At 40.1% G+C, this 17,174-nt stretch overlaps 1 protein-coding gene across 1 annotated transcript in view; it reads right to left on the reverse strand.

The window, feature by feature from the left end:
* Positions 1 to 17,174, reverse strand: part of GLP1R (glucagon like peptide 1 receptor) — an 84,306-nt gene that overhangs the window by 54,617 nt on the left and 12,515 nt on the right. Inside the window, exons 2-3 of the mRNA XM_005483113.4 lie at positions 2,280 to 2,376; positions 934 to 1,044 (exon numbers count right to left, since the gene is read on the reverse strand). Of these exons, the coding sequence (XP_005483170.2) occupies positions 934 to 1,044; positions 2,280 to 2,376 (208 nt within the window). The remainder of the gene's footprint in view (positions 1 to 933; positions 1,045 to 2,279; positions 2,377 to 17,174) is intronic.

Below are 17,174 nucleotides of genomic sequence, written 5' to 3' on the forward strand. Positions count from 1 at the left end.
AGCCAGACCCAAGATCATCTCCAGCCCTTATTTCATAATTTCATAATATTTGTATTATGCCCAGGTCCCACATTACACAATATGTTTAAGTAATCTCTGACTATCCCATCCCTTCTCTTCATCATTCCTGATATCCCTCCATACCAACACAACATGTCCTCCATACTTACACCATACACTTTGCATCCATCAATCAGAACTATATATCCTCATTAACTAATATCCTCTGTCCTTTAACAGAGGCCAAAACCAATTCTCCACACCACAGGAGCTAGCTAATAAACTGTTTCATTTAGACTTCAAAGCATAGAAAGGTCTTCACAAAGTACAAGCTGTACAAGTCACTGGTTTGAAAGACAGAACACTAGACTAAATGATCTAATACACCTTGCCTTCAAGTGTACATGTACATAAGGCTGTAAAATCCAAAGGTGCCATTCAGTCCTTCATAGAAGAAGTCTGTGAGATGAAGGCATTTTCAGTGGTTGCAAAGAGTTCTGAGAAATAAGTTTATCTCAGGAAGCAGCACAAAACACTTTCACTTTACATTTTTCCATCTCTATTTTCTACAGGATGATGTACCAGTTACCTTTGTTACTTTTATCTCAGTTTCCCAACTAAGCCATTATCATTGTTAGGCAGCTCTGCATGCTTGCTCAAGGCTAAGTTACTAATAGTCACCACTATCCAAGCAGCAAAACCAGATGAGATTAAAAACTATCCAAACTAAACACAACCTTTAAGAAGTCTGTTCTCTCATTTTCATCTTCTCCTGCTAAACAGAGATCAAGAATGTATACTAATATCAGTCCCTACTTTTATGTTAGAGAATTAACTGCACTCACAGACATTTAAGCCAATCTTGTCCTTGCTAAGACTGGGCAAGGAAAACAGGATTGGTTTAAAGCTGTGCCTATAAAGAAAGGCTCTTACCTGCATTAGCCCAGGGAAGATACCAGGGGCAGCTGACATTCACGTAGGTGCCAGGCAGTCCATCTGGCCAGCAGGCATAATCATCAAATGTTCTGTTGCAGAACTTGCCCTCTGCAGAGAGAGAGGAGGGAGGGTCATGCCACTGCCTTGTACTAATACACCAAGAAGGAAAAGACTGAAGAGCAGAATATAACAGGAAATATAGACACGTGCATTTAGGCTCTGATGTGGAATTACACAACATTTATTTATCCAGAAGAGTGAGTTTACCTTCACACAGGAAACCATTGTTTCAGGGAGGAACTAAGGAAAAGATTAGGATCTTACACTGACTCAACAGACAAGGAAGTAATGGATTAACATTAATTTATCTATCTTTTTTCACAGCCTTACTTGTCACAGTTTTAATTTAAAATCATTTTTGCTAGGAACACTAAAGATAATAATTCCTCAGAATGGTTCAAATTCATGCAGTTGGAAAGTCTACCCTAATATATAGGTCCACCAATGAAATACCCACACACAACCATAACTTTACATTACAGCTTAATCAACATGAGAATACTTCTACTTCAGATTCATTAAACTGTCATTCTTAGAGGGCAGCACTCAACTGCTCAACAGAATAATGCAGCAGAGGGAGATGAATGTGTCCCTGCCATTGTCATCAGCTACTGCTCTCACTTGGACATAATAATGTAGTTGAGACAAGGAATATTAACAGTTTAGAAATAATTCCTCACAGGCATACATTCAGACACATCTTCAGTGTGTCACAAAAGCACTGAGGCAGAGGAGAGGCTGCATGGTGTCCAACTGTGAGCATTTATTGACACGTCACCACTTGTCCTCTAACCACCACGATGCTGGCACATCACAGATGCTCTCAGCATATTACAGCAGTTCAAACACTAAGACAAGCTACATTCTCCTTAAGTCACTTGCTGCTTTTTCCAAAGCCATTTCAGCATTTTACAAGGCTCAGAATAGCTTATACCAACTTTACAACCCACAAACTCCTAGTTCAATGTGAACAGCATGGTCTCAGATTTCCTAACACATAAAGAAGTTTCAGGTCTATTACATTAGTGGCTGTTTGATATGGTAGAGCTACCACTTGCCACCGCATAACACTGGACCTAAGGACAAACATCTTTACAATGAAATTGCTCCATAAAATGCTTCCCCCAGCAGAGGGAAGAGCCCCACAGAGAGCAGGCAGGAGCAAATGGGATAAAGAAGCAATGAACCAGAAAGAAGTATTTTCACGTTCATAATCGGTCCCTTGCTACTGTTATAATGCATTTTAAAAATTAATACATTCTATCCTGACCAAATTAGCTTACCTGCCACAATGGGGGGTGTCTCATACAAGTATTTCTGGCACTGGAGCTGATACTCCTTCCATTTCTGCACAACCTCAGAGAGGGACCCATCTGAACTCTGAAAGAGAAATCACAAGTCTCAGACATCGCAGGGATTTAAACTGTAGGGCTCTTCATGCAAAATGTGTGAGTGGGAAAATGACTACAAAAAGCCAGAACAGCACTGCTTATCACAAAGGGCAGAAGACGATGCTATGTATTTGCCTAATTACAACAACAAAAAAAAAATCCCCTTTTATTTGCACCACAAGCAAACAAAAACTCCACAAACTATACCATGTCCTCACTGAAACCCACACTGAGCCAGCCCTGCTCTCCTGAACATGCCCCAGGTGTGTGATTTATTATCTCATGAAAAGACAGGGACAGTAGTAAGTCCTTTATTAGTAGAGGGTTTTTTCCAACAGCAGTATTTCTGCTTTCCTAAAAATGAAAACAAGCTTATTCACTGTGTGCAGCAGATGTTCCTTAAGTATTCTTCCAAAATGTGGATGAAAGCTTTTCCAGCCTTTTTTTTCTCTTTGATGAACAGCTTTTTCCTGCATCCTGCATATTTTTCCTGCAAATGCAGAAAGATGTGGAGTCTCCTTTTTGCAGATTTTGACAGGCTGCAGGCTCCACCACCAGCTACCCCAGGCAGCGACAGGGCAGGGGAAAAGCATGTACAAACTTGGTCTGAGGACAAAGGAAATTAGCTGTTATTAGAGTGAGCAGCTAACTCAGAGCTGGCTGCTCACTGAACCCTAGCAGATGTCCTACCTGGCTCACAGAGGTCCAGCTTTACTCACTGCATTTGAGTAGAGACATCACTCCTTCTCCCCCCTCTTTGTGTTTGTATAAACCAAGTTTAAATATCCGGATTAGGAGGCTGTAAGTGATTAACAATGCAAGTAACTCATCCTTCTTTTTCCAGAGAAAGCCCCGTGGATGTCTCAGACATATAATCAAAAGCATGAACCTAATGGTACAACACACTAATGCTGCTGAGTGGAAGGAAGTTCATTTAATCCCAGATGCCAATCAGTTTATTTAGCGAAGCATGAGGGTAAATAATCCTTGCAGTTTTACCCTCCCAGCTTCAATTGCTAATTTTTATTTTCCACTTGTGCTTCTAAACCTTTTCCAGATGGTTAGAATAAAAGCAGAGTATGGGAAGAATAATTTTAAAATAAAGAAGCAATTTTAAAGCTCTACTGCATTTCAGGAAAATCAAACTGAATTCTGTCCACTGCAACCAATACAACTAAAATTTAGACACCAGGGCAATCACCTTGGTATGAAAGAATAGAAAAGACCTCTCAAGTCATCTTCTTTTAAATCCTTCCAATTAAAAATCCATTTGAAATGAAATAAAACAAGCACCATATGCATAATGCTTCTGCCTGAATTAACTCAGCACATTTAATTACAAATACAATCTTGCACATAAATGAAAAATACAGCATTAGTAAATACCTGTATTGTGTTTCAAGAGTAAGCACCTATAACTTGTAGCTAGGGCCTTGTGGCCATAATTTTAGAAGAATTTAGTCAGCTCCCCCTGAAGTCAAAACAAGCACAAGCCTGTGAATCTTGGAAACTCTGACCCTGTTTGCCTGATTTAAATCACCTTATCTATGCCAATAAATGCTGCAAAGTCTGTCTATTGTAAAACAAATGGATTCTACCGAATGGAAAAACAAACCTGTAGCATAGTGATCTATGCTCAACATACCTGAAGGGGAAAGAAAACATCACCTAAATTAGATTTACAGGTGTGTAGGGAAACAGATAATCAGTAACTAAACCACCATTTACACATCCATGTAGGCTGAGTAACAACAGATGATCTGAATAGAGGGAGACAATCAGTTTTCAAATTTGAAGTTTCTCTCAGGCATCTTTCCAAAGTGACTTTTAGGTTATATATCTTTCAGAATCAGAGAATCATTTAAAGGTCTTCATTGTACAAGGCTGGTTAATTGAAGTTACACAAGACTGTTTCACTATCCTCTTATCACCAGGTTAACATTCTAATAAAGGAATTAAATGGAACATTTTCAGGATGAATACTTAAATTAAAATTCAGAATAATTTAAGAAGATACTAAACAATACACATCTTCCCAAAAAGTAACTATAGATCAAGCATGTTGATGACTACATCAAGTTAATCCAAACTTAGCTTTTAAAATCATTACAAGATACAGATGCATATAGAGTTTCATTTAGAAACAAGACTCTACCTTTTAAAATATCCTGACAATATCTTAAAAGCTGCTTCCACTAAGAAATGTAACTCTTTTGGAGTCAGGGAGCTTTAAAGGAATTTTTCAAAATCAAGTTTTCATCTCTCACCTTCATGAATGCAGGAACAACTAGCTTTAACTACAGCTTAAAAGCAAGCCTCTATTCCATAATTTAATGAGAAAGTAAAAGCTTTCTACTAATACTGTTTTTTCATAATGTGAGAAAACAACTCTAAGAAGGAGACTAGCAAACTATAAAAGTGAAATATTTAGACACGCTTTTCTGTGGAGATCACTTACTTGGTAGACAGTTTTCTATTATCTATAGTTAGTTGCAATAAGACAATCTAATATAAATAAGACTAATACTACATAATTGGTTCTCTCTGTGCAACAGTTCACTGTCATTCAGCTAAATACTGTGGTTTGTAACAAATTGACTTCAACTTGATTTTAGCATATGCTACTTTCTATTTCTCAGAGCTTATGGCCCACATGACCAAGAGTCAGAAGTTATACAGTGCCACAGATTCACCATATCAGTAGTTATGGAAATATGAGATACTGTATTTTCTTGAAAAGTTATTTAGAGCCTTCTGCAACAAAGCACTAAATTAAAGTATACAAGGCCATGGTTCCTGGGTCAGTACCTAAAATTTGGAGCAAATGAAAAAGGCATAGCTTTGTTAAACTCAGAACTGTTTTCATTGCTGAGAGCATGCAGTTGTGGGTTTACTTGGGATTATTTTTTCCTGTTATATTTAACCATGGGTGGAAAAACAGCAGTAGTTATGTGTGGTGAAAATATATCACAGAAGGATAGCAGAGGAGAAGACGGAAACACAGCCGACTGGTTATGGTGGAGATGCTAAAAGGCATGAATGGATGAAAGACATTAAGGAGGTGAGTGATGGTACAGCCTAAGGAGCATGAAACAAAGGGAGAAAAAAATAGGACAGTCAAGAGGACAGAGACTGGAGCCTCTCAGTGTATCCATACAATTAGTGCAATTAATCTCTAGTGAGCACACTCCAAATTAGCACATTTAACAGTCTGAAGTCAGAATTCTTTACAAATCCTTATCACCTTCATAGGAAAGCCCCTTTCTGTAGCCATCATTTGTCTTCACAGGTCATACTGTAAAAGTACCCATTTTAATCACTTTTCAACATCTTTGAAACTATTCCTGCTGAAACAAAAAGCAGCATCCACACAGATCCAAGATGATCAATGTCACAAAAACAATATTCTAATACAGTGAAATCTGAGCACACAGGGTATAAAGCCTCCAGACAAAATGTAGCATGAAATGTAATTAAAGTGGAGAGTTCTCAGTGCTTCAGAGGCAACTGGTGATCCCTGGGTTTACCTTCTCTCTTCTCCCACCACCACATATAAGGTCTCACATGCAACAGAATGAGAAATTCCTCCTTGCATTAATTTTTTTTTTTTTGTCTTTGCTTGTCTGTTTTTAAACTGGACCACTTACGCTACAACTTTTTCATGTTTTTAATATTTCTGTATAACAAGCAAGACTTTAACTTGCTTCTGAAGGCTCACACGTAGCATTACAACCACTGCAACCTCCAAATTGCTAATCTTAATCTTCAAAAGCAAACTATAAGGAACCTGGCATTGAACAACAATTTGGCACAGCCTTGGTATTCTTCCCTTGGATAGTAATGCTGGGATATCAACCTCACGAGAGGAGGATTCAGATTATATGTACTGCCTTTAGCACAGAAGGGCACTGGTGAGTTACTTTTAAACTTCACAGCCCCTTTTTTTGCAAAGTCCAAATGAAGACATTATTTCAAGGCTATTCTGCTCAGGATCAGCACAGCAACTAAGTCCAAGATAAGTGAAGATGACACATTACAAGCCTTATGCTTATTCTGACTCGTAACATTTTTTCTGGTACAATACAAATCTTAACAAACCATCCCTTAGGTAACATAAACCATAGGTTTTCATCAATACACCAGAGCAGAGTTGGACAATCCCCACCCTGGTCTGGCCAGGAATGCTGTGCCTGATGCTCCCAGGACATGCTTGGCCCTCCTGGCTGCCAGGACACTCCTCACTCCTCTTCAGCTTGCTATCAACCAGGAGCCCCAGGTTCCTCTCTGTGCCACTGCTTTCCAGCATCTCATTCCCCAGTCTGTCCCTACATCCAGGGTTTCCCCATTCCAGGTGCAGAATCCGGCACTTTCCCTTGTTGAACTACACATGGTTGGTGATTGCCCAGCCCTCTGGTTTGTCGAGATCTCTCTGCAGGGCCTCTCTGACTTCAAGTGAGTCAACAGCTCCTCCCAGTTTTGTACTGTCTGCAAACTTGCTTACTATCCCTTCCAGTCCTGAGTCTAAGCTGTTTTTGAAGTTGTTGAAGAGTCTAAGATAGAACCCTGCAGAACCCACTAGTGCCAGGTCCCCAGTTGGATGCCAGCCCATTCCCTGTAACCCTTTGTGCCTGACCTGTGAACCAGCTGCTCACCCATTATATGATGTGTTTATCCAATTGTGTGCTGGACATTTTATCCAGAAGGATCCCATGAGAGACAGTATCCAAAGCTTTACTGAAATGTACTGTACTGAACTTGGTATTAACAGAGTCCTTTGATTCACTGTTCACCCCATGATAAAACAATCCCATTGAGGATCAGTCCTTCAAATACAATGCTTCTTGAAGACCCAAAGACATTCTGGAAGTGTGTTAGTGTGGGAGAAGCCTTTATTGCTCAACCCTCACTCTCCCAAAGAGATGATATTCAACCCAATTTTGTAACTACTTAGTTCAACTTCTGCATAATAACTTAATCTAAATCCATTATGTGCAACATCTCACAGTCCAGTTACTCTCCTTTAAGAACTGAAGCTATGCCAAAGGAGGAAAAGGTGCATCAAAAAATGATGTCTCTACTAAAGATAATTCAAAAGAAGTATCATTAAAGGTACCCATTCAAAGACATGATAAATTAGATCATACTTCAGGACTGACATTCCCTAGATTTCTGTATTTATCACATTCTCTTCCCACATTACGTTGCCCAGTATCAAGTTCAATGTAGTCATTTGACATTATGCAAAACTAAGTGACCCTCTGAGATAAAAGTCATTACTCAGTCCCTTCTGTAGGGCTGCTTGACTGATCAGATGATACAATATTAATTATGCTTCCCAACTCATATTTTACAAAATATTTCATCAGTGGCTGGATCACTCTGTACAAATTCCTCACCCTTCAGAAAAAAACAAACAGGATCAAAACAACTTATCTTTGAGAGGAAAGCCAGCTTCTAGGAGCTTTTCCTGTAAATGCTTCTGGTTCCTTAGTTACTAATGAACCAATTATTTCAGAAGCTCAGGACCGTCAGAAAAAGAAATCTTTCAGCATCCTCCTTGATACTGAAAAGCAAAAAAAATGAGTTCCCTCAAAAGGAGCTACTGAATTCAGGGAGAAACTCCCTGGTGGCATCTGCCAGCTGTTCTTGCCCTTAGGCTGCAGCAGCTTAGTACTTTTAAGTCCTTGAAGAAAAACAAAAAGTCTCAGGACTTCGATAAAGGCAAATCTTGAGAACAGTGTTTCCCCATCTGTCCAAGCATGGAAAGCCCTCTGTTCTGTCACTGACTTCTAGTTCCATGACATCAAGCTTTTGAACTCACAGCTGCAAGAGGAAGCACTCATTAGACACATATGATCAACACACAGAAAAGACATTCCTCTGTCTCCCTCTTCAGATCCGCTTAGCCCAGATTTCTTTCTCTTTTGGTGGTGTTTGTTGCTGTTGTTCTTTTTACTTATTTTAAACCAGCGGCTGAATCTCAGCATTCTTCTCTCTCTCTCAGCTGAAGAAGACCACCACACCACACAGTGCCTCATCCTGGCCTTCCTGCCTTTTTCTTTTCTCTTTTAGATACCTGCACAGCTAAGGAAGGAAGGAAGGAAGGTTTACCTGAGTTCAATCTTACAGCAGCCCATAATAGCACCTATAAGAGCACTTATCACCACCATCCCATCCCCATCTCCCTCCCCCTCCATTCTTAAGATCTGTTCTTACTAGATTAAGGAAAAAAGAATAAGCACAGGCATCTCCTAAAGGTCTAGAAATGCAGAATTCTTCTGCACAGAATCACAGACAAGCCATTTTAAAGAACAAAACCAAAACTGATTTGAGGCATACTCCTATTTCTTGGTACTTCCGCACAGGGAGCTCCCAGTTCAGCTGACTGTTCCACCAATCATTCCAAATACATGAACTGTCTGAGCAGGCAGGAGAGTTCAGCCCTAACCACAAGGATTTCCATTCCAGGACCAAACACTCCAGGTCTGTCCTGGGATCTTTCATTCGTGCTTTGAAAATAACCAGTTTTCCCAACCCTGAAAATTTTGTTTTGACAAGGTGCATCTCAATGAGAAAAATATCTCTTGGCCCTGTAATTTTCTGGCTCAAGAGAAAGTATTTGGCATTCAGAGACATAGATGTCAAAGCAAACTTTTAAAGACCTAAATCAACTTGCATAGTATACAGTTTCAAAATAAAGGGACTGAAGTAAAGCCTAATATTTCAGCATGCAACAAAATTTAGCATCACCTTCTAGAGTAATAAAGAAATAAAATCAAACTCTGGTAGGTCAAGTAAGATAGTCTGAAAATGTGATGCCAGTTTCTATTGTTTGTGTCTTCAGTGATGGACAGACCTGGGACAAGAACAGTTACCTGCAGAGCTCTTTTGTCCCATGAAGAACTTCCCAAAGCTGCAAAGATTTTTGTCATGGGTGACTGTAGGACCCATGAATCCATATGCTCACTGTTGAGGGAGTAACACATTCAGGATGGCAGCAGCTGTTACCAGAAAATGTTATTTTCATTACAATGTCTTTCATCTGTCCTGGTAAGTGCTCCTGTCAAGGATGTATTACATGAGCCACTCAAAAATGCCAGAAGAAAATTACTGAGAAACTATGCAGAGGGACACAAGAAAAATGCAAAATTCAAAAGCAACTATAACTCACAAACTCTTGGAGAGAAGAAAGCAATCCAACAATTTTAGTGGGAGACAGTGTACAGCACTCATGAGAATTACATTATTATACAAGGAGATTTTACTGTGCATTGCAAATCTAGATGCGCTCTTTAGCAAAGGACTTTTATTGATGCAGTCATACAACAGGGCAAGCAAAACATAATAGTTTAGCATGCATTTTTAGAAAGATACACAAGATTATAGCTCTACAAACATCAAGGAATTAATAAAGTCAGAGTTGAAGACCACTACAGGAGGAGCAGAAGCTAGAAAGCTGAAAATGAGAGCAGAACTTCATATATATTCTCACGGATTTAGAAACAAAATTCAGCCTAGGCTACTGGAAGAGCAACTCAGCATTTCATTCATTGGTAACACAGAATCATAGAATGATTTGGGTTGAAAGTCATTTAAAGATCATCTAGTTCTAATATCCCTGCTGTGGTCAGGGACATCTTTCACATAGGTCAGGTTGCTCGAAGCTCAATCTAACTTGGCCTTGAACACTTCCAGGGATGGGACACCCACAATTCCTTTGAGCAACCTGTTCCAGTGGCTCACCATACTAATTCTCATACAAAGTAATTTCTTCTTTCTATCTAAAAATCATTCTACCCTGCTTTAATTTAAAACCTTGTCCTATGAAACTACAAGCCCTGGTAAAAAGTCTCTCTCCACCTTTCTTATAAGCCTCATTTAAGTACTGAAAGGCCAACATAAGATCTCCTCAGAAGCTTCTCTCCTCTGGGCTGAACTATCTGAGGGCTCTCAGCCTTTCCTTGCAGAAGTCTCAGATCACTTCCAGAGCCCTCTTCCAGATCCAGTCTAACAGATCCATTTCTTTCATTTTTTGGGGACCCCAGAGCTAGATGCAGCACTCCAGGTGGGATCTCACAAGAACAGCAGGGAGAAAACCCCTTTCCTCACCCTGCTGGCCATGCTGCTTGGAATGCAGCCCAAGACACAACTGGGTTTCGGGGCTCTGAGTGCACACTGCCAGCTCATGTCCAGCCTCTCATCCACCAGCACCTCCAAGTCCTTACCTGCAAAAGGTGCTCTCAATCCATTTCTACCAAGCCTGTATGGATACCGATGATTTTCTTGATCAGGTGCAGGACCTCACACTTGGCCTTGTTGAACACAGATCCACTTCTCAAGCCTGTCAAGGTCCCTCTGGATGGCCCCCCTTCCCTCCAGTGCATCAACAGTTCCACTCAGCTTAGTGCCACCTGCAAACTGCCAAGGGTGCACTCAATCCCACTACATCCACTAATAAATATATTTAAATTACAATACAGATATATAAATCTACAATATAGATCCCTGAAGGCCATCACAGTCATGTACTATCAAATGGAATACAGGAAAAATGAGGGATATATACAACTGGGAAAAGCCAAGGAAGTTTAGGGTGGAATTCAGATGCCTTATCATAGGTACCTAGAGTTCCCTTTAATATTGATGTGTCCCTCATGTTGTCTCCTGCCACACCTACAGAGAGATACAGGATTCCCCTATATCCTACATCATATCAGTTAGTCCCCACACAGGGTCTTGAATACTGTAAAATTTTTGAGCAGCTCTAGATGCCTACATTTGGGCAACTGACTCATCTCTAAGCTGCTCAAGCAAAAAAAAGTAAAGAACATCTGTCAAAGCTGGACTTCTGACTCCTCTTGCTGAGGTTTACAATGCAATTAGTTAAGCTGGTTCTTTAGGACATTCTGAACCAAGTGCATTTAAAAGGATCTTTATGTTTATAACTGATTGGTTTCTCTGTACCAGCTAGCAACTGGACATTCCCAGTGCTGGCTGGGCAGCGGGACAGACTGAGCTGGCAGTTCTACAAAGCCATGGAATTGCAACATTTGAATTTCCAAGCTAAAAAAAGTTACCACAGAAAAGCACATGAACATCACTTCATTGTAAATAATCTGTATTTTCAGCAGGAAGGAAAAACTCTAAATCTTTCCACTTTCCATACCAAAATATCCCAACAGAGTTAAGCTCCCCCAGCTTTTCAAATGACTGTTTAACAGTCACCCTTCTCAAAGAGCTGTGGTGCAAAGTGTAACTAGTTTTTCCAAGATCACAAATCCTCTAACACTGGTACTGGTCACACATTGGTCATCTCATCACTGCAATCAGTTCAACAACAACAAAAATCCAACCAAATAAATCAGACACACTAATCTTCACAACCCCTTTTCTCACTGATAGCATTCCCATCTACACTTTTTTTATTTGTAAACAAACAGAGTTCTCCAGTTAAAAAAATTACTCAATAGAAAAACAATCATCACAAAGCTATTTAAAAAACAACACCACACACAAACCCAAAAACTTCAGTTTACAATTTCATGGGTTCTGCGTCTACTATCGTTTAGAGATTGCCAGAGTAGAATGCAATCAAATCTGTATTGCTTTTACCAATCCTAGTTGAGGGCAGCAGTTTATTTTGGTTTTAACAAATGCAAATTAACTCCCTCAGCAGCTCATTGTCACAGTGGCTTAAGGTTCACTGTCCAAATTATCTGCTGTATGGCCTGTCCCTGCCAAGGCAGTTATATGCAGCACCTTTACAAATGGCCAGTGCTTTCATCCACAGTTAGGACACATTTGAGAGCAGAGCATACAGGAGTTCCGCCAGCGAAGCTCATTCTCCAGACGTCATCTCTTTGCCTTCCAAATCCTAAAAAAGTAAAAGCACTTGACAAATTCATCCAGAAGAGATTTACTTCTCTTTCCTGCAATCCCTCTGAGCCAGGGAGCTGACTACAGAAGTACAGACAGGTCAAGTTGAATCACAGACTTTCCTTATTCTAGGACTGCAAAGCAACTTATGAACCACCCTATTGCTACAGGAGTCAGCTCAGGTTATTCCTCCAATCTGCTGAATTAACCATGCATACCAAACACTCAAATACTAATATGCAGTCCCTCTTGTGCAGTCAGTGCCAGGATTTCTGGCTGAAGCTGAATCAGTAGCAAAGGATCCATGCATTACCTCTGCAAGACAATCCCACAAGCTACAATGATTCTGTCCCCAGACAGCAGCAGAAGAGAGGAACTTTGAGGCAAGACCTAACTTCAATTTTTTCAAAAGTTTATCCCTACCCCATCTTCAGGCCACTTCTAGCACACTTAGTTTTTCATCAATTGGGATCTCATTAGATCATTTTCTCAATATATGGGAAATCAGTGTATCCTCTTTGTGCACAATCCTCACCAGCCCTGGGGCTGGATCTTACTTCTTTACTTCAGCCAGACAGCACAGCCTTCAGTCCAGCAGGTCTGCTGTGGGCAGCAGCCAGCCTGAAAGACAGTCGTAACTCTCCACAGATAGCAGCCTGCCTCCACCTCACTCCTTCTTTCCTTCCCCTACTCTCCCCAAGGTGTCTGCAGCTAAAGAGGATTGTGGTTTAAGCTACAGAAGTGAACTGCAATTGTGTTGATGTTAAAGCTGACAGGACTTCCATTTCTTGTCACTTTTCCTTGGGGACACCTTCAAAATCAAGGGGAAAGTGAGCAGCAGAGGAAGATTGCTGTTAAAGCAGTAAGCACACCAGATTTTAGAAAGCAAGAGACAGGATAAATCCCAAGGGAGAAGCAGCTTGGTAAGGCAAGCAAAGAAAAACATGCAGCCAGCTTCAAGCTGGATAAATGGAAACACAGAAGAGAGATCCACCCCTCCAGTCAAGTCTCCAAATTACTCATTTTGAGGAAGGTGAAGTTGTGCACAAAGCTTCCCCTCCATCCAGCTCCAATTTTAACAGCACTGAGGGAAGCAGTGACCATGCAGTAATAAAGCTGAAAATGGATGGGTCACTTAAAGGAATTAAACTCATTCCATGTTAGTAGTTTCACAGCTACACGTTTCCCCCTCTGACATCAACCTTAAATCAAACAACACTTGTAGGAACAGAATACATTCACAGACAAGATGCTAGAGAAAAAACTTAGAAATTCAAATAGCAGAGGCTTGGCTTGACATGTATTTTCAGAGGAAAAGTTTTCCCTCTGAGTGAACCTGCTCTGCAAGACTTATGTTTTCATCTCAGTCCACCCTTAAAATGTACTTCTGAAGTACTGGGTCATCTTATAGCATAACTATCAGCATTTAAAGCAGCACTGTTGTTGAAAACAGTGGTTTCTCTGTGCCCAAAGAAAGGTGGTGATTTTCTTCCCCACACCTCACTCCCCTTGTCTCCTTGGGCCTTATGATTCATTCATACCACCAGCACTGCAAGCCAAACAACCTTACTCTCAGAGGCAAAATTAAACAGGAAAAATATTTGATGGGCTGAGTGTTGCTGTGAAGCAGAAACAAACGCAGCACAGCTCCCAGTGGGACATAAGAGCAATCTTAATTATCCACCAACTTAGAAGTGGATAACAAGTAAAATCCTATATAGCACATAAAATGAATTACCAGTACCAAAATGTTAAGCTAGGAGTCAAACGTGTTATTCAAAAGAAGCAAAGACTTGAGGACTTCAACAATTGGACAAACAGCCCCTAAATGTTCCTCCTCTACACTCCCTACCATAAAGCTTGTGGTTTTTCACCTTTTGAAAACCACAGTGACCTTGAGGCCAAAGGACTCGTGATAAACTCATCCATTTCCCACATAGCACCTTCTAGAGCCTCCCACCAACTGCTGCATCCATCTCACACACGCCAGCTTGACTAGAAAATACCCTTCAGAAACAGATGTAATCTTGACTTCAAGACTCCAAGCGACCAAGAAACTCACTGCACTCATAGGCTAGCTGCTACTGTGCTTTGTCATGCACAGTATCAAAGTCCTCACTTCCTTCTGGTCTGAGTTAAATTTACCATTCAAATTACTTGGCTTTAAAGTAACTACCTTGCAAAACATGAAGTGTGTCACAATAGTTTTAATTAATAAGATGGGCCTGAAGTAATAAAAATTGTATCTGACTCAATTTTCCCAAGATAACAGATTGGTTAATATTTATGAGGTTCAATAACTTCTCAGTCTTTTCACAAAACAGGTGGATGCATATCAGATTAAACAGTTAAGAGTTACTACTGAAAACAAATAGAAATTGAATTTTTCATAGACTGCTACCATTATGTACCACCACACTGTTGTGGAGCCCAGCAAAGTAAAGTCCAGGCTCCTCCACCCCCCAGCCAATAAGTTGGTTTCTGATAAAGGAGTCAGTTGTCATTTAGCCTCAGATTATGCAGACTTGTTAGACAGTTTCATCCTCATTAGCATTTTTGAAACTGTTCGTTTGTACTTGTTGCCATCAGCTTCCTCACCTTTTCCTTATACACAACTACTGCAGTTATTTTAGCCACCACTTCCATTTCTTACCAGAACAGCTTAAGTTCTGAGAAGTTTAAGTTCTGAAGAGGTGGAGGAACTGGGGACACTATCAGCATCACTACCTCATCAAAGTTAAGAATACTTGTGCTTTTTATATGATAATGTTTTCCTTTCACGCAATTTTTACTCTTTCAGCTTTGCAGCTGCAGATGGTACCTTACATTCTTTTTTCTACTTTTCCAGTTTGAAGGAATTAATTGGGTAAACAAGTCAAAATCCATACATGGAAGTGCTGCGGTATCAGGGCTGTAGATCACATCTGCTTTTAGAGATTGGTAAAAGCTTTCATGCCTGAACACCTTGCCCAAAAAAACCACATCTGTTCCCTGCAGCTACCAAAGTAGCACACTGCTGTACTGCAGACAACAGGTCCTTTTTCACCTCAGGCATCTTTTTTGCTTCAGCATTGTAGATTATGACAACAGAAAGTTCACTGAAACACTTAGATTTAAAATAGGTAAATAAGCCTCAGTATGCAAAACTTCTGCTCAAACATCGCTATGTAAGTAAAAACATTTATCACCCAGGTAGAATTAAAAGTATTAAGTAGAAAAGAAAGGAAAGGTCAGCTCCAAAAACAGGCTAGAAATGGCAGAAACATAGAAAACCTTGTATTCTAACAGCCTGCAGGAACAGCTTCTGTTCAGGTCACTAAGATGCATCTTCCTCCTTTTTGGCAACCAGAATTTATTCAGATGCAGTAAGTCCTTGTCCACGAAAACCTCCTGCAACATCATTTATACAACAGTCTCCAATTATTCACATGAGCAACACTGACGTTAAATCCTTTACAATTCCTGTCTCCAAAATGATAGATCATTCAGATACATAGAGTGTATAAAAAAGGAGGGGCGAAATAGAAAAAGTGCATTTTTATTGGCTTTTTAAAAACAAAAGAAACAAAAGCTCATCACTACAATACAGCGAGGCTCCAGGAGCTCTGCAGGCTAATCACTACATAAAAAACTGCGGTGGGGGGTGGCAGAACTTTCAAAAAGTCTCCATCTTAAGTTGTTCAGAAGTATCCATTTCATGGAATTCAAGGGAGGAAACAACACAGCCAAAAAAGGCAGTAACTCACTACATGGAGGACAGGAAGACAACACTGGCCAGAGCTGGGACACGCTCCCTAGAGGGGCCCACTGGATGAGCAGCTTGGGCAAGCAGACAAACACACAGCAGACAGGCCAGCTTGTCTGCTTTGTTTCTACCAGAACTTTTAATGGAAAGGACACTAACCCACAGAACATTTCTCTTGTCAGATTCCTTGGACCAGAAATGGTCAAAAACTTAAGAAGGCGCCAGGGTGGAGGAAAAGACAGATGAGAGGGAAAAGGCAGCTAAAGAGAAAATGATTTAGTCAGACCAAAGTAGGCTGACACTCTCCTTTCTCAACTGTTCGAATAGTTTATTTTCCAATTTGGATCATAAAACTAAATAAAAGATAAGCATTGCAAAATAAGCACGAAGCACTAAGATCTCAATGGGAGTGAAAAGTGAGTATTTCCATGTCGGCTGCCTGTCATCCCATACTTGACAGAGCTCCAAGCTTGGTACAAAATTTGCTATAAAATTATCTTCTCATTTCTCAGTGACATAGTCTGCTGCCCATGCTGTCTTTCACATAATACTTTTCTTCTGTGCTGATCCCAGCTGTCCATTGAGCAGAATACAGATACTTTGGACAATATAATAAATCTGTTTTTTCCACTACTTGGTTTTGCTCCAAATATTTCCAGCATGACCAAAAAGAAGAAAGAGGGAAGAATAAGAAGAGCTATAAATTAAAAACAAACCAAAAAACTCCAGAGGCCATAAAGTACCATCAACATAAAGATCACCATATCAGATGTAGTTTGGGGATAAAATATTTGGAATTCAATATTTTTATCCAAGTTCTTTCCGGCACACTAACTGGAAATTTAGTTTCTCCTTGATCTATCAGTACAAAGCTCTCTCTCCTTCCCCATAGAGTACAGGCATATTAAAGAATTACTCAAAAATGTGAATTCTCTTTAAAGCTTTAGTTAAGCACTATGCTAAGCAGCTCAGCCAAAATGGCAAAGTCACAATTAAAGAGAACTGCAAGTCCTCCTGTTAAAGAAAAACTATAGAGTATTTTCAAAGACAACAGAGGAAAAGGCACAACTTGCAAAGCTTAAAGCAAAGTTGTGAACCAAGCTGCTGAACCTCAGAACTCCACACACAACAGGCAATACAAAACACAGACATGAAAGAAACTAAAT

The sequence above is a fragment of the Zonotrichia albicollis genome, chromosome 3 (genome assembly GCF_047830755.1).
Source record: "Zonotrichia albicollis isolate bZonAlb1 chromosome 3, bZonAlb1.hap1, whole genome shotgun sequence".
In the NCBI taxonomy this organism is placed as follows: Eukaryota; Metazoa; Chordata; class Aves; order Passeriformes; family Passerellidae; genus Zonotrichia; species Zonotrichia albicollis.